The following is a 13,449-nucleotide window of genomic DNA, read 5'->3' on the forward strand; positions in this document are numbered from 1 at the left end:
TCATTAAATTCTTTCTTTTATGTTAAACTATATTTGGTCACTCAATTAGATAATTTATACTGAAATATATTGATTTTTAATTGACCAGTGATGTATAACTTGCTGGCATTGTATGTTTATAAATCACCGGTCAATTAAAAATCAATATATTTCAGTTTAAATTATTATTTCTTTTAATTAGCACATCAAAAGAACTGTTTGGAATTCTCTTTACCCTGCATTGCTAATTTCCTTTCATACTCTGCTTTTGCCTTTCTTACCACACTAGTTACCCTTCTGGCCTGTGCCTTCTGCTGATCACATTTGTCCTTAAATTCCCTCCTTTTTTTTGCAGTTCCAGCTTAATGATGATATTCATCCATTTAACTCCCACTGATTTACTCTCCTGAATCTAGGTATGCAGTCTGCCCCATTACTTCCCCCACTCCTTAACCACTTCTGATGCACTATCAACATCCAACCTTTCATTTACATGCCATGGCACTGGTGCAAGCAATCTCCTAAGCTTGTCATACTTACCAGCCCTGTAATTCCACATACTCCAACTTAACTGAAAATTCCACACATTTAGCATATCAACTAAACTTTCTAACCTACAAAGTTTAGTCTATCCTTGTAAGCAGCACTCCTCAAACCAATCATTGTTTTTTGTTTTGTTTTTTTTCACTCGTCTCTGAAGACTCTCCAACAGTTTAGTACTGCATCTTGAAGAAATTTATTTTAATGGATACTGGTTCATTGCATTTAAAAGTATATATTATAGTTCTAGTTGCATATAATGAAAACAATATTTTATGGATAAAGACAGTACACCTATAATGGAGAGGTAGAAAATCAAAATGCAATCAGACTTAAGAAAAAGGATTCAATTGTTTGGAATAACAAATTGAGACAATCATGAATGCAGTGGAGAAAATAGTTGAAAAATATATGGCTTAATTGTTGAAGAGATTCAACAATGTCTTTTAAGGCTGGAACAGACCACTCTAGGCCTAAATCCTTGAAAGCATGATTATGATGAACTTTTTAAGATTTATTTTCTTAACATATATTTCAGGTTTTCACTTATAATATGTAATATGTATTTTGAATGTAACACTTATTTTGAATTTAACATTTATCTTTAATTATAGTTGAGAATGTTAATTTAAATTATCAAAAAAGAAAGAAAAAAGATAGTTGCTATGCAACTGAAAATTTACCATTTGTGTGTATTCTCTGATCCTTTGAGAGGGAATTTTTCAGAAAACAATGAATTTTGACTTAGTGCTGTTAACAGCTTCATAAATATCATTCTTTTCAATCTTTCTTTATCTTATTTTTTTAATTACTTACTTTTGTTATCAAGAAATTGGATTATACATGTTAAGAAATTTGAATATTACTTTCAGGAATTCATGAGTAAACGTGAATTAATTGAGCATGCCAGTGTTCATGGCAAAATTATCAAGCAAAGAACTTTTCGTGGTGTTATCAATCCATTAAAACCTTACAAATGCAATTTGTGTTATAAATCATTTGCATCTGATGAACGCTTAATTCGTCACTATTTGGTACATGGAAGTGAAGACTCAAAGCCTTTGCAATGTGATATATGCTTCAAAAGGTTCCTTAATAATTCAGCTCTTGCCTGCCATATCAAGGTGCATAGGTAAGTTTCACAATGTTAAAATATTATAAAATGTTTCCACCCTTTAATGCAATGATTTGTCCTTTATAAAAATTGAATGTGCTGATTAGAGCAAAATTTTTTCACATCATCTAATTGATCTTCTTCCTTCTATCTTTTGCCGTGCATTGGTGAGGATTTTCTATTCATTTAACTGCTACCATATTGAGGATAAGTTGGTTAGCCCTATGCCTCCCAGTGTGTCCTCTGTCTGTAAATGTGTTTGTGTTCACAGGGCCAGTTTTCCTGTTCTGGGGAACAAAAAACCCGAGTTTCTGGGTGAAAAACTCCCTACCTCCATATGAGACCAGCTAACTCACCTTTAGTCAAAAGAGACCAAATAAAGGTTCCTCACATTACTGATGGGAATCAAACCCAGGTCTTTCCGACCAAAGGGCTTCATCTATACCGACTGAGCTACAGAGGCTCATGTGATTGTTTTGTATGTGAAATGGGGAACATACTGGTCTTTCGAAATTATAAACAATGGCACATACTCAACTGAAGGACCATGAAAACAATTTTAATAGTAAATGGAAAGTACTTATGGATATTTTGTACAATATAATGTTTAATTTTATTCCAAGAAGCTAATTAAAAAAAGAGTTGGTTGGATGACTAGTCAGGCTCTCAAAAGGCAGTCCAAAGAAATCTAATTAATATAAAGTTATCGTTAACTAAATCATTAATGATTTGGTTAGCATTTTGTTAACCTTTCCCTAGAATTACAGCACTTGTCTTTAACGAGTCTTAAAACTTCATAGAGATCCTATGGTATTAATAATATTGGCTTCAAAAGAGATTCTGATGGGCATTGAATGTCAGAAGAAATAATTTCACACAGAAAAATTGGCACAGGATTGTTTATTTATGTTAAGGGAAGTGACTTTCAAGGAACAACTCAGATGCTTGTCTTGGGTTTTATTCACTGTCTTAAATTAATTGTAGCAGTAACAGGTTTTTTGTTGAGTCAGAAGGTAAATAAGACTTGACAAGAAATTATATTCTACACTCATGAGCAGTTGAATTAGAGATACCTGCCTAGTAGTGAGTAGCACCACCTTGATAATGGCAGCGTGGCATGGACTCCAATTGATCAGAACAGGGCCCACGGTGCGTATATCTCTCTCTTGACAGCATCCCAGATGTGTTCAATAGGATTGAGGTCAGGGGACCTCGGGGGCCAGCCAAGTATCCTAATGTCCGTGGAGTGTTCATCAACCCACTCGGCCACAATTCGGGAGCAGTGGGTTGGTGCATTGTCTTGCTGTAGGTACAGGTCTCCTGCAGGGTGCTGTAGGCACAGAAATGGGTGCACATTATCTGACAGCAGGTCCCTGCATCATTCGCCAGTGAGGGACGATGGTAGATGTACCAGGTGACCATTTCATCCCATGTAAACAGTCCCCATATGAGGATACCACCACCACCGGCCTGAACTGTACCCTGCTGGCACAAGGGATTAATCGTTTCATGTGCTTGGCAATGCACTCATACTCTGCCATCGGCGTGTACCAATGTGTACCTCGACTCGTCAGTTCAGGCCACCTTTTTCCATGTGTTGAGGGTCCAGTGGCAGTGTTCCTGTGCCCATGCTAATCGTTGTGCCTTATGACATGCAGTGAGCAGAGGTGCCGTAGTCAGGTGGTGGCTTCTGTACCCCATAGTGAGGAGATGGTTCTGGATGGTGTGGCTGTTCACACGTCGTTGTTATCAAGCATTGAATTGGCGAGTGATCTGTGGCACCATGGTCTATCCGCTGTTACCATCCGAGCTAGCTGACGACGTCCCCTGTCATCGACATGTTGTACATTGCAGCAGTTTTTCCCTGGAAACTGTGGTTTTACCCGATTCCATGTACTCACGGTACACTCTTGACACGGTGGCCCATGAAAAGCCCAGTGTCTGCACGACTTCGGAGATGGAGTGCCCCATACATCTGGCTCTGACTATCTGACCGTGATTGAATTTACTGAGATCCTGAGTCTTCCCCATTCTGTGCTCGACTCTTACTCAGACGGTCAGTACAAGGTCTGACGACATCCCCGTCATGCGCCACATTGCACTATTCCAGTCGCCGGGGCGACCACAGGACCATTTCGCCAACATGGCAGATATCTCTAATTCAACTGCTCTTGAGTGTATTTCCTGAGCATGTCTTGTCTTATAATATACCATTTTACATTACAGTACTTTGCATAAATTGTTCAGTTTTATTCAATTATGCACAAAGAAGAATATACTACTTAAGTTTAAATAGCATAAAGCATATGGTAGCATAAGAAGATTAGAATTTGTTATTTACCATTCTGGTAAACCAAGGAAACCAAAACCTAGGAAAGAAACAGAGACAAGTAACTCCAAACCATGTATGAAATGTAAAGAAAGTGATTAAGGTAATATTAGTAAGCATTACTTAGAAATTACAGTGTAAAAAAGGGGTAGGGTAGACATTGAAGGTTTTCCAGGTGTTGTTTAGGGGATAAGTGAAACTGATTAATACATCCAGAGAATTTATAAATTCAATCATTGATTTGGTATGATATAAGTGTTCCAATATTGAAAGCAACATCTTGGGAGTTAAGTTGCTTTTTGGAGGAAAATAATTGACTTCAATAGATGATTCTGCTCTGATGATTTTTGTGGGAAAGAATTTAGTAGTCCAGACACCTTAATTTATTCCATGTTTAAACACAGGCTCAGGTTTAATTAGTACTAGCATTAAAATCTATGGTGATTCTGTGGTAGAAGAAGTAGGGAATATTTAATGTTGTTACAAAAATATAATTTCAGTATGTTTGTTTGGAGGCAGAGTAATTTAAATAAAGTTATGTTATTATTATTATTATTATTTGATACCTCCAGGGAGTCTAAAGACTCATTGAGGGAAGGCATCTACTCTGCAGCTCTGTCTCCACCACTCAAATCCTCCAACCGGTCACAACAACACCAATGGCATCTACCGCTGACCACCACTACTATTTCCATGGACAATCACAAACATCCATGCCCACGGCGGGATTCGAACCCGCAGCCTTTTGGCTGGAGAGTGGATATGCTAACCACTCGGCCAGCCAGGCTGGCCAATGTGTAAGGGAAATGACAAAAATTTTGTGGTGTATATTGTTATTTGAAAACAAATGAGAAAAACTGAAGTTTACCAGACTATGAGAACTAAAAAAAGTATATTTTATTATTATTATTATTATCACTCTAAGACTTCACGGAGTCAAAGAATCCTATTAATAGAATGCCGAGAATTTGATAGTAAGGAATCCTTAGTTGAAATAATGGTAGCTAATCAAATTTTAAATAGGTTATATGCTGCATATAAGATTTATTTATTAACTTATGAATCAGTTTGTTAAAAATTGATTTAATGGCATCACCTAAATACCAATTGAGTAAGTCCAAAATCCACAACATTTTTGAAGAATTTAGAAATGATATCTAAAGAAATTTATGGTATTAGAATGGAGATAGTAGAAAGGGTGTTTCACATAGACATTGTTTGGGGGGAAGTTTTAGAATGTACTTTGAATGATATCACATTCTTTATTATTATTATTACTTTATTCACACAATTGATACACAGTCAAAACAAAATATCGTTCAAACAACAATTTGACTGGTACAGAGTAATTCAGATTCTACCCAAGAACCTATAAATAGTCTGTCAGGTGTCATCTTAAAATATGGACTGTTCCCAGTAATGCCTTTTTGTTTGTTGATCATATGTGATTACTTTGTTGATGTTTAATTTTTGTAAATAGTTGTGCAGCTTTTTTTGATATTGCACCAAATGCACCGATAACTATTAGGATGACTTTAAGCCACAGCCTGCCAACCAACTTCAATCGCCAGATCTCGATATTTAGTGATTTTTTTTCAGTTCTTTGTTGTTGATGTTATTGGTGGATACTGCAATGTCAGTAATCCAAACTTGTCCATGTTCAATAATTGTGATGTCAGGTCTGCTGTGTTCCAAATGCCATCAGTTTTGTATTCTAAAGTCCCAGAGAATCTTTGCTATTTTGTTAGTCATTCTGTCTGTACTTGTTGCCACCAGTTATCAAAAGTGAGAAAATCATATTTTTTTGCATACATGCAAATGAATTATTTTGGCTATCCACATCTGCTGGTATTATTAACGTTTAAAATTTTTGCTTTGATTGCATTAGTTTGGCAGCTATAATAAATCCTTCTGTTTCTTTTTTAATATATCCATATTGTAACTATTTTGGTGTTTTGGTCATGTCAATTTTTCGAGCACACATATCAGTTATTTTGCTGTTCCTTTTTGTAATCTGATATGTTTCCTCTTGCTTTAAGGCCTTCTTATGAAACAGCTTGAAGCATTTGCTCAGAGCTATCGTCTATGCACACTTTCATAGCTCAGTTGATGCAGACAAAGCCCTTTGGTCAGGAAAGACCTGGGTCCAATTCCCATCCAAGATGTGAGGAACTTTTATATGGTCTCTTTTGAGTAAAGGGGAGTTAGCTAGCCTCATATGGAGGTAGGGTTTTTTTTCCACATGGAAACTTGGGTTTTTCATCCCTCAGAATAGGCAAACCAGTCACGTGAATGTGCACATCTACAGTCATAAAAATTGTGCCCTCCCTCCACGCCAGACTCCACAATAAGTTGGTTGGGGTTTCCCACGGTCACATAAACATAGTGGACCCTGCACCAAGCAGTATAAAAGCACTATAAAGAAGAAGAATAGTGCCTATGTTTTAAACTAATTTCTTCTTCTTCTGCAGTCTATCTCACTTGCAATAGATCCCATCCACCTATTCTTCTTCATAGGTAGAGGTGGTCATGGATGTAATTCATGATGCATAGTCATTAATTTTTAAGTTTTGTGGTCCAATTTGCCCAGGTTTTTTAAGGATTCTATTTTCTTAATCAAGTCTATCATGTTAGCTATGTATCAGATCACTGGTATAGCTTAAGAGTTCATTGCTCTAATTGTGTTTAATCCATTAAGTCTTGTTTTCAGAATATTTCTGACTCTTCTGGTGTATTCTGCTGCTGCCTGTTGTTTAACTTTTGAGTGGAGAATATCACCAGTTTCTAATATTCCTAGATATTTATAGTGTTCATTAGCTGAAATTGATTTTATATATTTCTCCTGATCAAAATTAAGATTGCTAGCATCATTAATTTTTCTTTGTTTAATAGATAAAATTCCAGATTTATCTGAACCAAATTCCATTTTGATGTCCTGACTGAAAATATGAACTGTGTTCAATAAAGAGTCTTTTTGCTGTGCCAATTTTCCATATAACAAGTTATCTATACAGCACTTGGGAAATTTTTAAATTATGTTTAGGAATTTCATGTCCAAGTTTTGTTTTCTTCAAAATTATTAGACAACAGTATCAAAGAAATGTTGAAGAGCAATGGTGACAAGAAATCATAATTCCACTCTTCATGCTAATATCTCAGAATCATTCATTATTGACTATTAAAGTTCTTTTTTCCATAGTTTCATAGCAGTAGCCAGAACAAACGTGTTTTTGCTAATTCCAAATATCTGTAGATTTTAGGATCTAGGAGTGTGGGAGAGAATCAAATGCTTTCTAATAGTCCATCCATGCCATGTTTAAATTAGTTTTTCATCTTTTTGAATTTCTCAGGATCGTTTTATCAATCTGGTCTTTTGTTTCTCTAGATTTTTGAAAATGGCCGTTTTTGTTCGATCGAGAAAATTGATTCTCTTACATAATAAATTTAGTTTAAGTGTGAGCAAACAAAGTTTGCGCCTGAAAGTATCTTCAGGACTGGGGTAAGGTGGTACAACACCAGGACACTCCTTGCAAAGGTGGAGCAAGCTACCAACACTCCTATCTCAGTATCTCCCATAATGCAAAACACATCTCCTTGCGGATATGTCTGATGTTATGCATTAAGGGGAGAGAATCAAATGGGTAGACAACAGTATCAAACCACAACCCAGACTAGTTTTGACCTTTATTGAGGTCTCTTCAGTGGGAGCCAGGCCTGAGTGGAGATACAAGGCAGAAGCATTAGCAGGTCATCTCTACCTATAGGAGTTGCCAAATGGTGTGCCACCCTTTTTAATAAATTACTCTGGATTTAGAGAAATCCAGAGTAATAGGTAGAGATGACCTGCAAATGCTTCTGCCTGGTATCTCCACTCAGGCCTGGCTCCCACTGAAGAGACCTCAATAAAGGTCGAAACTAGTCTGGGTTGTGGCCCTTCCCTTAATGCATAACATCAGACATATCCGCAAGGAGATGTGTTTTGCATTATGGGAGATACTGAGATAGGAGTGTTGGTAGCTTGCTCCACCTTACCCCAGTCCTGAAGATAGTTTCAGGTGCAAACTTTGTTTGCTCACACTTGGATAAAGGATTAAACTAAATTTATTATACTCTAACCAAGTGAAAAATAAACTTTCAACATGATTCTCTTACAGGTAGTGTAATTTGCTATGATCGCGCTGAACAGCTTAAACATTGTTGGTAGGCATGTTATTGGACGACAGTTACTTGCATCTGCACCTGTGTCCTTATCTTTTCATGAAGAAAAAAGTATGCCCAATTATTATCTAGCCTGACTGCAACAAATAATTCAGTTGTTCTGCCATTCAGCCATGTAGACTGGTTAGATGCTTTAACCAAAATTCATGTAGTTCATCTTTGCTGCGTGCACTCCATTTTTTTTTAATTTTCTAGCTTGTGCACTGACCATTTCTTTAATAATAATGACATTTTGGTTTTGTTTCATTTCTGTTTCTATTTCCTTAATCCATGAGGCATTTTTGTTACGTTCAATAACATTATTCCAGATTGACTGTTTCTTATTATTAATAGAGTGTTTCTTCTTTTTCTGGTGAATGATTGTTTGCATTTGAATTTCTCTGGAGAGACTGAAACAAGTGACATTGGTTCAGTTGAAATTGCATATTTTGTGTACATATTGGTCGATTCTTGCTTCATATCTTTTAATTTTTGTGCAGTTGCAATAAGTCTTTGATTTAGCTCTTTGGTAGCTTCAGCAATTGTTTTAAAATAAATTAAAGATACCAAGAAATTATATACTTGGTTTAATCCATTATCCAAGTGTAAGCAAACAATGTTTGCACCTGAAGCATGTTCAGGACTGGGGCAACTCGTATATACGAGGGTGGTCTGAAAAGTTTTTGGCCTAAAATTATTTTTATTTTTCAACATAATCTCCCTTAAAACTAATGCAGTTATTCCAGCAATGCTCCAGTGCCATTATCCCGTCCATGTAGTGGTTGTCAGTAAGATCTGCAAAATACTCCTCTACCGCTGCAATCCAAATACTCCTCTACAGCTTGATTTAAAGAAAAACACTGACCAGCGAGGAAGAGTTTTAGTTTTGAGAAGAGATAGAAATCAGAGGGAGCCAAATCTGGGGCATAGGGTGGATGTTCCAACAATTCATAGCAAAGTGCAGATCCCTTAATTTTCCCATTGCCAAAACACCTTTGTGAGCAGGTGGGTGTATTGTCCTGATGCAGAAGAAAAAAGTTGATTTTTTCTTCTGCAAACCAGGTCTTTTCTCACGAATTTTTTTGTCTAGTCTGGTTAAAAGATCAGAATAATATTCTTTGGTTATTGTTTTAATCTTTTCAAGATAATTAATAAACAAAACGCCTTTCGCATCCCAAAACACCAATGCATGACCTTTCCTGCTGATGGAACCGACTTTGTCTTCTTTGGCACTGAACAACCGACTTCTGTCCGCTGTTTTGACTGCTGCGTGGATTCTGGTGTGTAATGGTAAATCCAAGTCTCGTCCATAGTAAGAAATCGACACACAAAATCAGTTTTATTCTTGTCAAAACTCCAAGCACTGTTCACAGATTTTTATGCGAGTGTGTTTTTGATCTGCTATGAGCAAGCACAGCACCCATCTTGCACAAAGCTTTTTCATTTGCAATTCTTCATTCAAAATATATCCTACACGTTCTTTTGAAATGCCTATAGTCTCAGCAATTTCACATACTTTGACTTGTCGGTCTTCTAATACGATATCGTGCACTTGATCAATTAATTCTGGTGTTCTTACACTTTTTGGACGTTCTTCACATGAATCATCTTCAAGGGTGGTACAGCCATGTTTAAACTCAGCAGCCCATTTCTTAATTGTCGAAAACGAAAGAGAAGAGTGCCCATAAACTTTTATGAACTTCGAATGAATTTCTTTTGCCGTTAAACCGTCTTTTACAAAGAATTTGATAACCGCATGATACTCGATTTTATCCATTTCAAGGGATACAGACAACACTTTGGCTTCCGACAGCTGTATAAAACAAACTGCTTGCTAGAATGACTTGCAATTTCACATGGATGCTTATGACAGATTTACCAACTTAGAAAAAGAAAAAACAAAATCTTGCCGATAGTGTTGCCATCCATGGTCGAGGCTGGGAACTTTGCAGACCACCCTCTTGGAAGCTAATGACTTCACATCACTTTCTTAGTATCCTTTAATGCATAGCACATATCCTTGCAGATATGTATATAGAAGCTAATGACTTCACATCACTTTCTTAGTATTCCATAATTCAAAGCACATATTCTTGACATGTTTAATGCTATGAATTATGGGAAGGGTCACTGCATAGACTGGTTTCAACCTTTATTGAGGATTCATCAGTGAGAGCCAGACCCAAGAGGTGGTTGAAGTAATGCAGATGTCATATTTTCCTATACGAGTAGCAAAAAGGTGTCACACCTTATTATTAAATTACTCTGGATTAGAGATAGTTGTTGGAAGTTTTTCCACTGAAGTATTTTCAGGACTGGGGCAACTCTTATGTAGAAGCTAATGACTTCAGTTGCCTTAGTATTTGAAGTCATTAGCTTCTGTATACGAGTTGCCCCAGTCCTTCACTTGTCTTAGTAACTGAAGTCATTAGAATCTATATAGGAGTTGCCCCAGTCCTGAAAATACTTCAGGTGCAAACTTTGTTTGCTTACACTTGGATAAAGGATAAAACCAAGTATATAATTTATAGTATAATTAAGTGGGAAAATAATCATAAGGTGTGAACTCCTTTTCACTACTTCTATAAGAAAATAGGGCTTCTGCATTACTTCCACCTTGGTATCAGCTCTGAGTCTGGCTCCCACTCATGAGATCAGTAAAGGTCAGACCCTCTGTTCAAACTAGAATAATGTTACTTAGAATTGGGATATGTGGTTAAAATTCAAACAAGCAGTAAAACAGGATATGAACCAACCAATATGGATAACAACAATGCAATGTATAGAATGTAGCAACATCATTAGAAACATTAACATTGAGATAGAAGTGGAAAGACAGAAACAAGTAGAAGAAAGAAATTTTAAGATAAGAACACAGCAGCATCTAGCAGACAGCCCTTCAGCTGCCTTCTTCAATAGACAGTTCACTAAATTTTGCAAAGAAAGGAATAGCACTCAAATCTGCATTGGAGAAGACATCTTTGACTCTTCTAAGACGTCCTAAGTAGTTGAAATGTTTTACTTGTTCCACAGGTTCTCCATTCACAACGCAGTTGACATTTTCAACGATTCTGCTTATTTTCATTGTCTTTGTCTTTTTATTGCACAATTTAGTCAGGGAATCTTGCAGGCTTATAGCAGATTTATTTAAAAGTATAACATCACCTTGTTGGGGATCTAAATAGCAGAGTAGGAAAAACCCAACTCAACATCACCAGAGTTAAAGATCGGTACTATCAACGTAAGAAGCCTGAATAGCAAAGAAATGGAGCTAGCTGAGGAATTAGATAAGTACCAGATCGACATAATAGAGGTGACTGAAACAAAAAAGACCAAAACTGGTGAGATCTTTCTGAGCAATAAATACAAAATGTTATATTCAGGCAATGACAATCAAGGAAAAGAAGGAGTAGCCATAGTATTCAACACAAAATACGAGGCTAATCTTCTTGAATGGCAGTCAGTCTCAAGTAGAGTAATGTGGGCAAATATGAGAATGGGGAACTAGACAATGAGACTTATTTGTGCCTATGGTCCCACAGAAGGTTCTACTAAGGTAGAAATGGAGGAATTTTTTGAGGCTTTAGAAAAAGCAACTGACACAATGAAAAATGAAAAGTTGGTCCTTGTTGGGGATCTAAATAGCAGAGAGGAAATGATTGTGAGGCATACAAAAATATTTTGGGAAAATTTGGAGAAAAGAGCAAAGCTAATAATAATGGCAAATACCTGTTGGATTTCTGCTCAGGACATGGACTGGTTATTACTAACACCATGTTCCAACATAAAAATGTGCACAAATTCACATGGAGAGAAGAGGCTAGGAAAAAGAAAAGTCTCATTGACTATGTTATTGTTGATAGTGATGTTTTCTCCCTGGTGCAGGACACCAGAGTGTACAGAGGATTTGAAATTGGAAGTGATCACTATTTAGTCTTGAGCAGAATAAAATTGAATTTCATATATTTTGGGAAAATTTGGAGAAAAGAGCAAAGCTAATAATAATGGCAAATACCTGTTGGATTTCTGCTCAGGACATGGACTGGTTATTACTAACACCATGTTCCAACATAAAAATGTGCACAAATTCACATGGAGAGAAGAGGCTAGGAAAAAGAAAAGTCTCATTGACTATGTTATTGTTGATAGTGATGTTTTCTCCCTGGTGCAGGACACCAGAGTGTACAGAGGATTTGAAATTGGAAGTGATCACTATTTAGTCTTGAGCAGAATAAAATTGAATTTCATATTGAAAAGAATAACATGCAAGAAAGTTTTAAAGCGAATAAAAGTTGAGCAGCTCTCAGATGTGAACTGTAGACTAAAATACAGAAAGATTATTGAAAAGAATATGAAAGAGTTTGAGAACAGGAATCAAACCTTGGAGATTCAGTGGCAAACTCTGAAGAAAACATTGATTGATTCTGCCAGAGAGGCATGTGGTGAGGTTGTGTGCAAGGATAAAAAAATCAGAACTCCCTGGTGGACACAGGAAGTTTAAGAGGCCATGAAGGAAAAGAAGAAAGCATATCAAAAGTTCCTGGCAAATAAGTCAGCTTTTACTCTTACAGAATACAGAGACAAATGTAAGAAAGCTAAACAGTGTGTAAAACTAGCTAAACAAAAGTCATGGGAGGACTTTGGCAAGAATATAGAAAATAAATATCAAGAAGGTGGCAAAATATTCTGGAGGTTGTTGAAGAAGCTTAGGAATGGAGAAAAGAGTGCTGTAAAAGGAGTTAGAGATGATAAAGGTGACATGAAAACAGGAGAAAAAAAGATATCCTTGAAGTATGGAGTAATTACTTTGAAAAACTGCTAAATGAAACAAGCAGTGATGACAGCACAGTGATAAAAAAACACTGACCAGGCATGCAGTCAGGAATACATATCCATACTTGAAGTAGAAAAAGCCATCAAAGGCTTGAAATGTGGAAAGGCAGCAGGAGTAGATGATATTCGACCAGAAATGCTGAAGTATGGTGGTATAAAAGTCTTACAGTGGCTGCACTGCATAGTTCAGAAAGCCTGGACAGAGGGACGAATTCCCCATGATTGGAGTAGAGCTCTCATAGTACCCATATATAAAATGGGAAATAAAACTGAATGTGAGAATTATAGAGGTATTTCCCTACTGAGTGTTCCCAGCAAGATCTATGCAAGTATACTTGAGAAACGGTTGAGAAGAATTGTGGAAGAAAAGCTTGGTGAAGAACAAGCTGGATTCAGGCCAAATAGAGGCTGTCAGAATCAGATCTTCACTTTATGACAAATAGTCGAGAAAGCATGG

The 13,449-nt window shown here is 36.6% G+C and overlaps 1 protein-coding gene across 3 annotated transcripts in view; it reads left to right on the plus strand.

Moving 5' to 3' along the window:
• LOC150093934 (uncharacterized) overlaps positions 1–13,449 on the plus strand; it is a 513,542-nt gene that overhangs the window by 360,568 nt on the left and 139,525 nt on the right. For all 3 annotated transcript variants that reach the window (XM_090412955.1, XM_090412957.1, XM_090412956.1), the window contains exon 17: positions 1,392–1,651. In XM_090412955.1, the coding sequence (XP_090269081.1) occupies positions 1,392–1,651 (260 nt within the window). The remainder of the gene's footprint in view (positions 1–1,391; positions 1,652–13,449) is intronic.

This window comes from Typopeltis vanoorti, chromosome 23 (genome assembly GCF_054136105.1).
Source record: "Typopeltis vanoorti isolate ZY-2024b chromosome 23, IOZ_Tvanoo_1.0, whole genome shotgun sequence".
Taxonomy (NCBI): domain Eukaryota; kingdom Metazoa; phylum Arthropoda; class Arachnida; order Uropygi; family Thelyphonidae; genus Typopeltis; species Typopeltis vanoorti.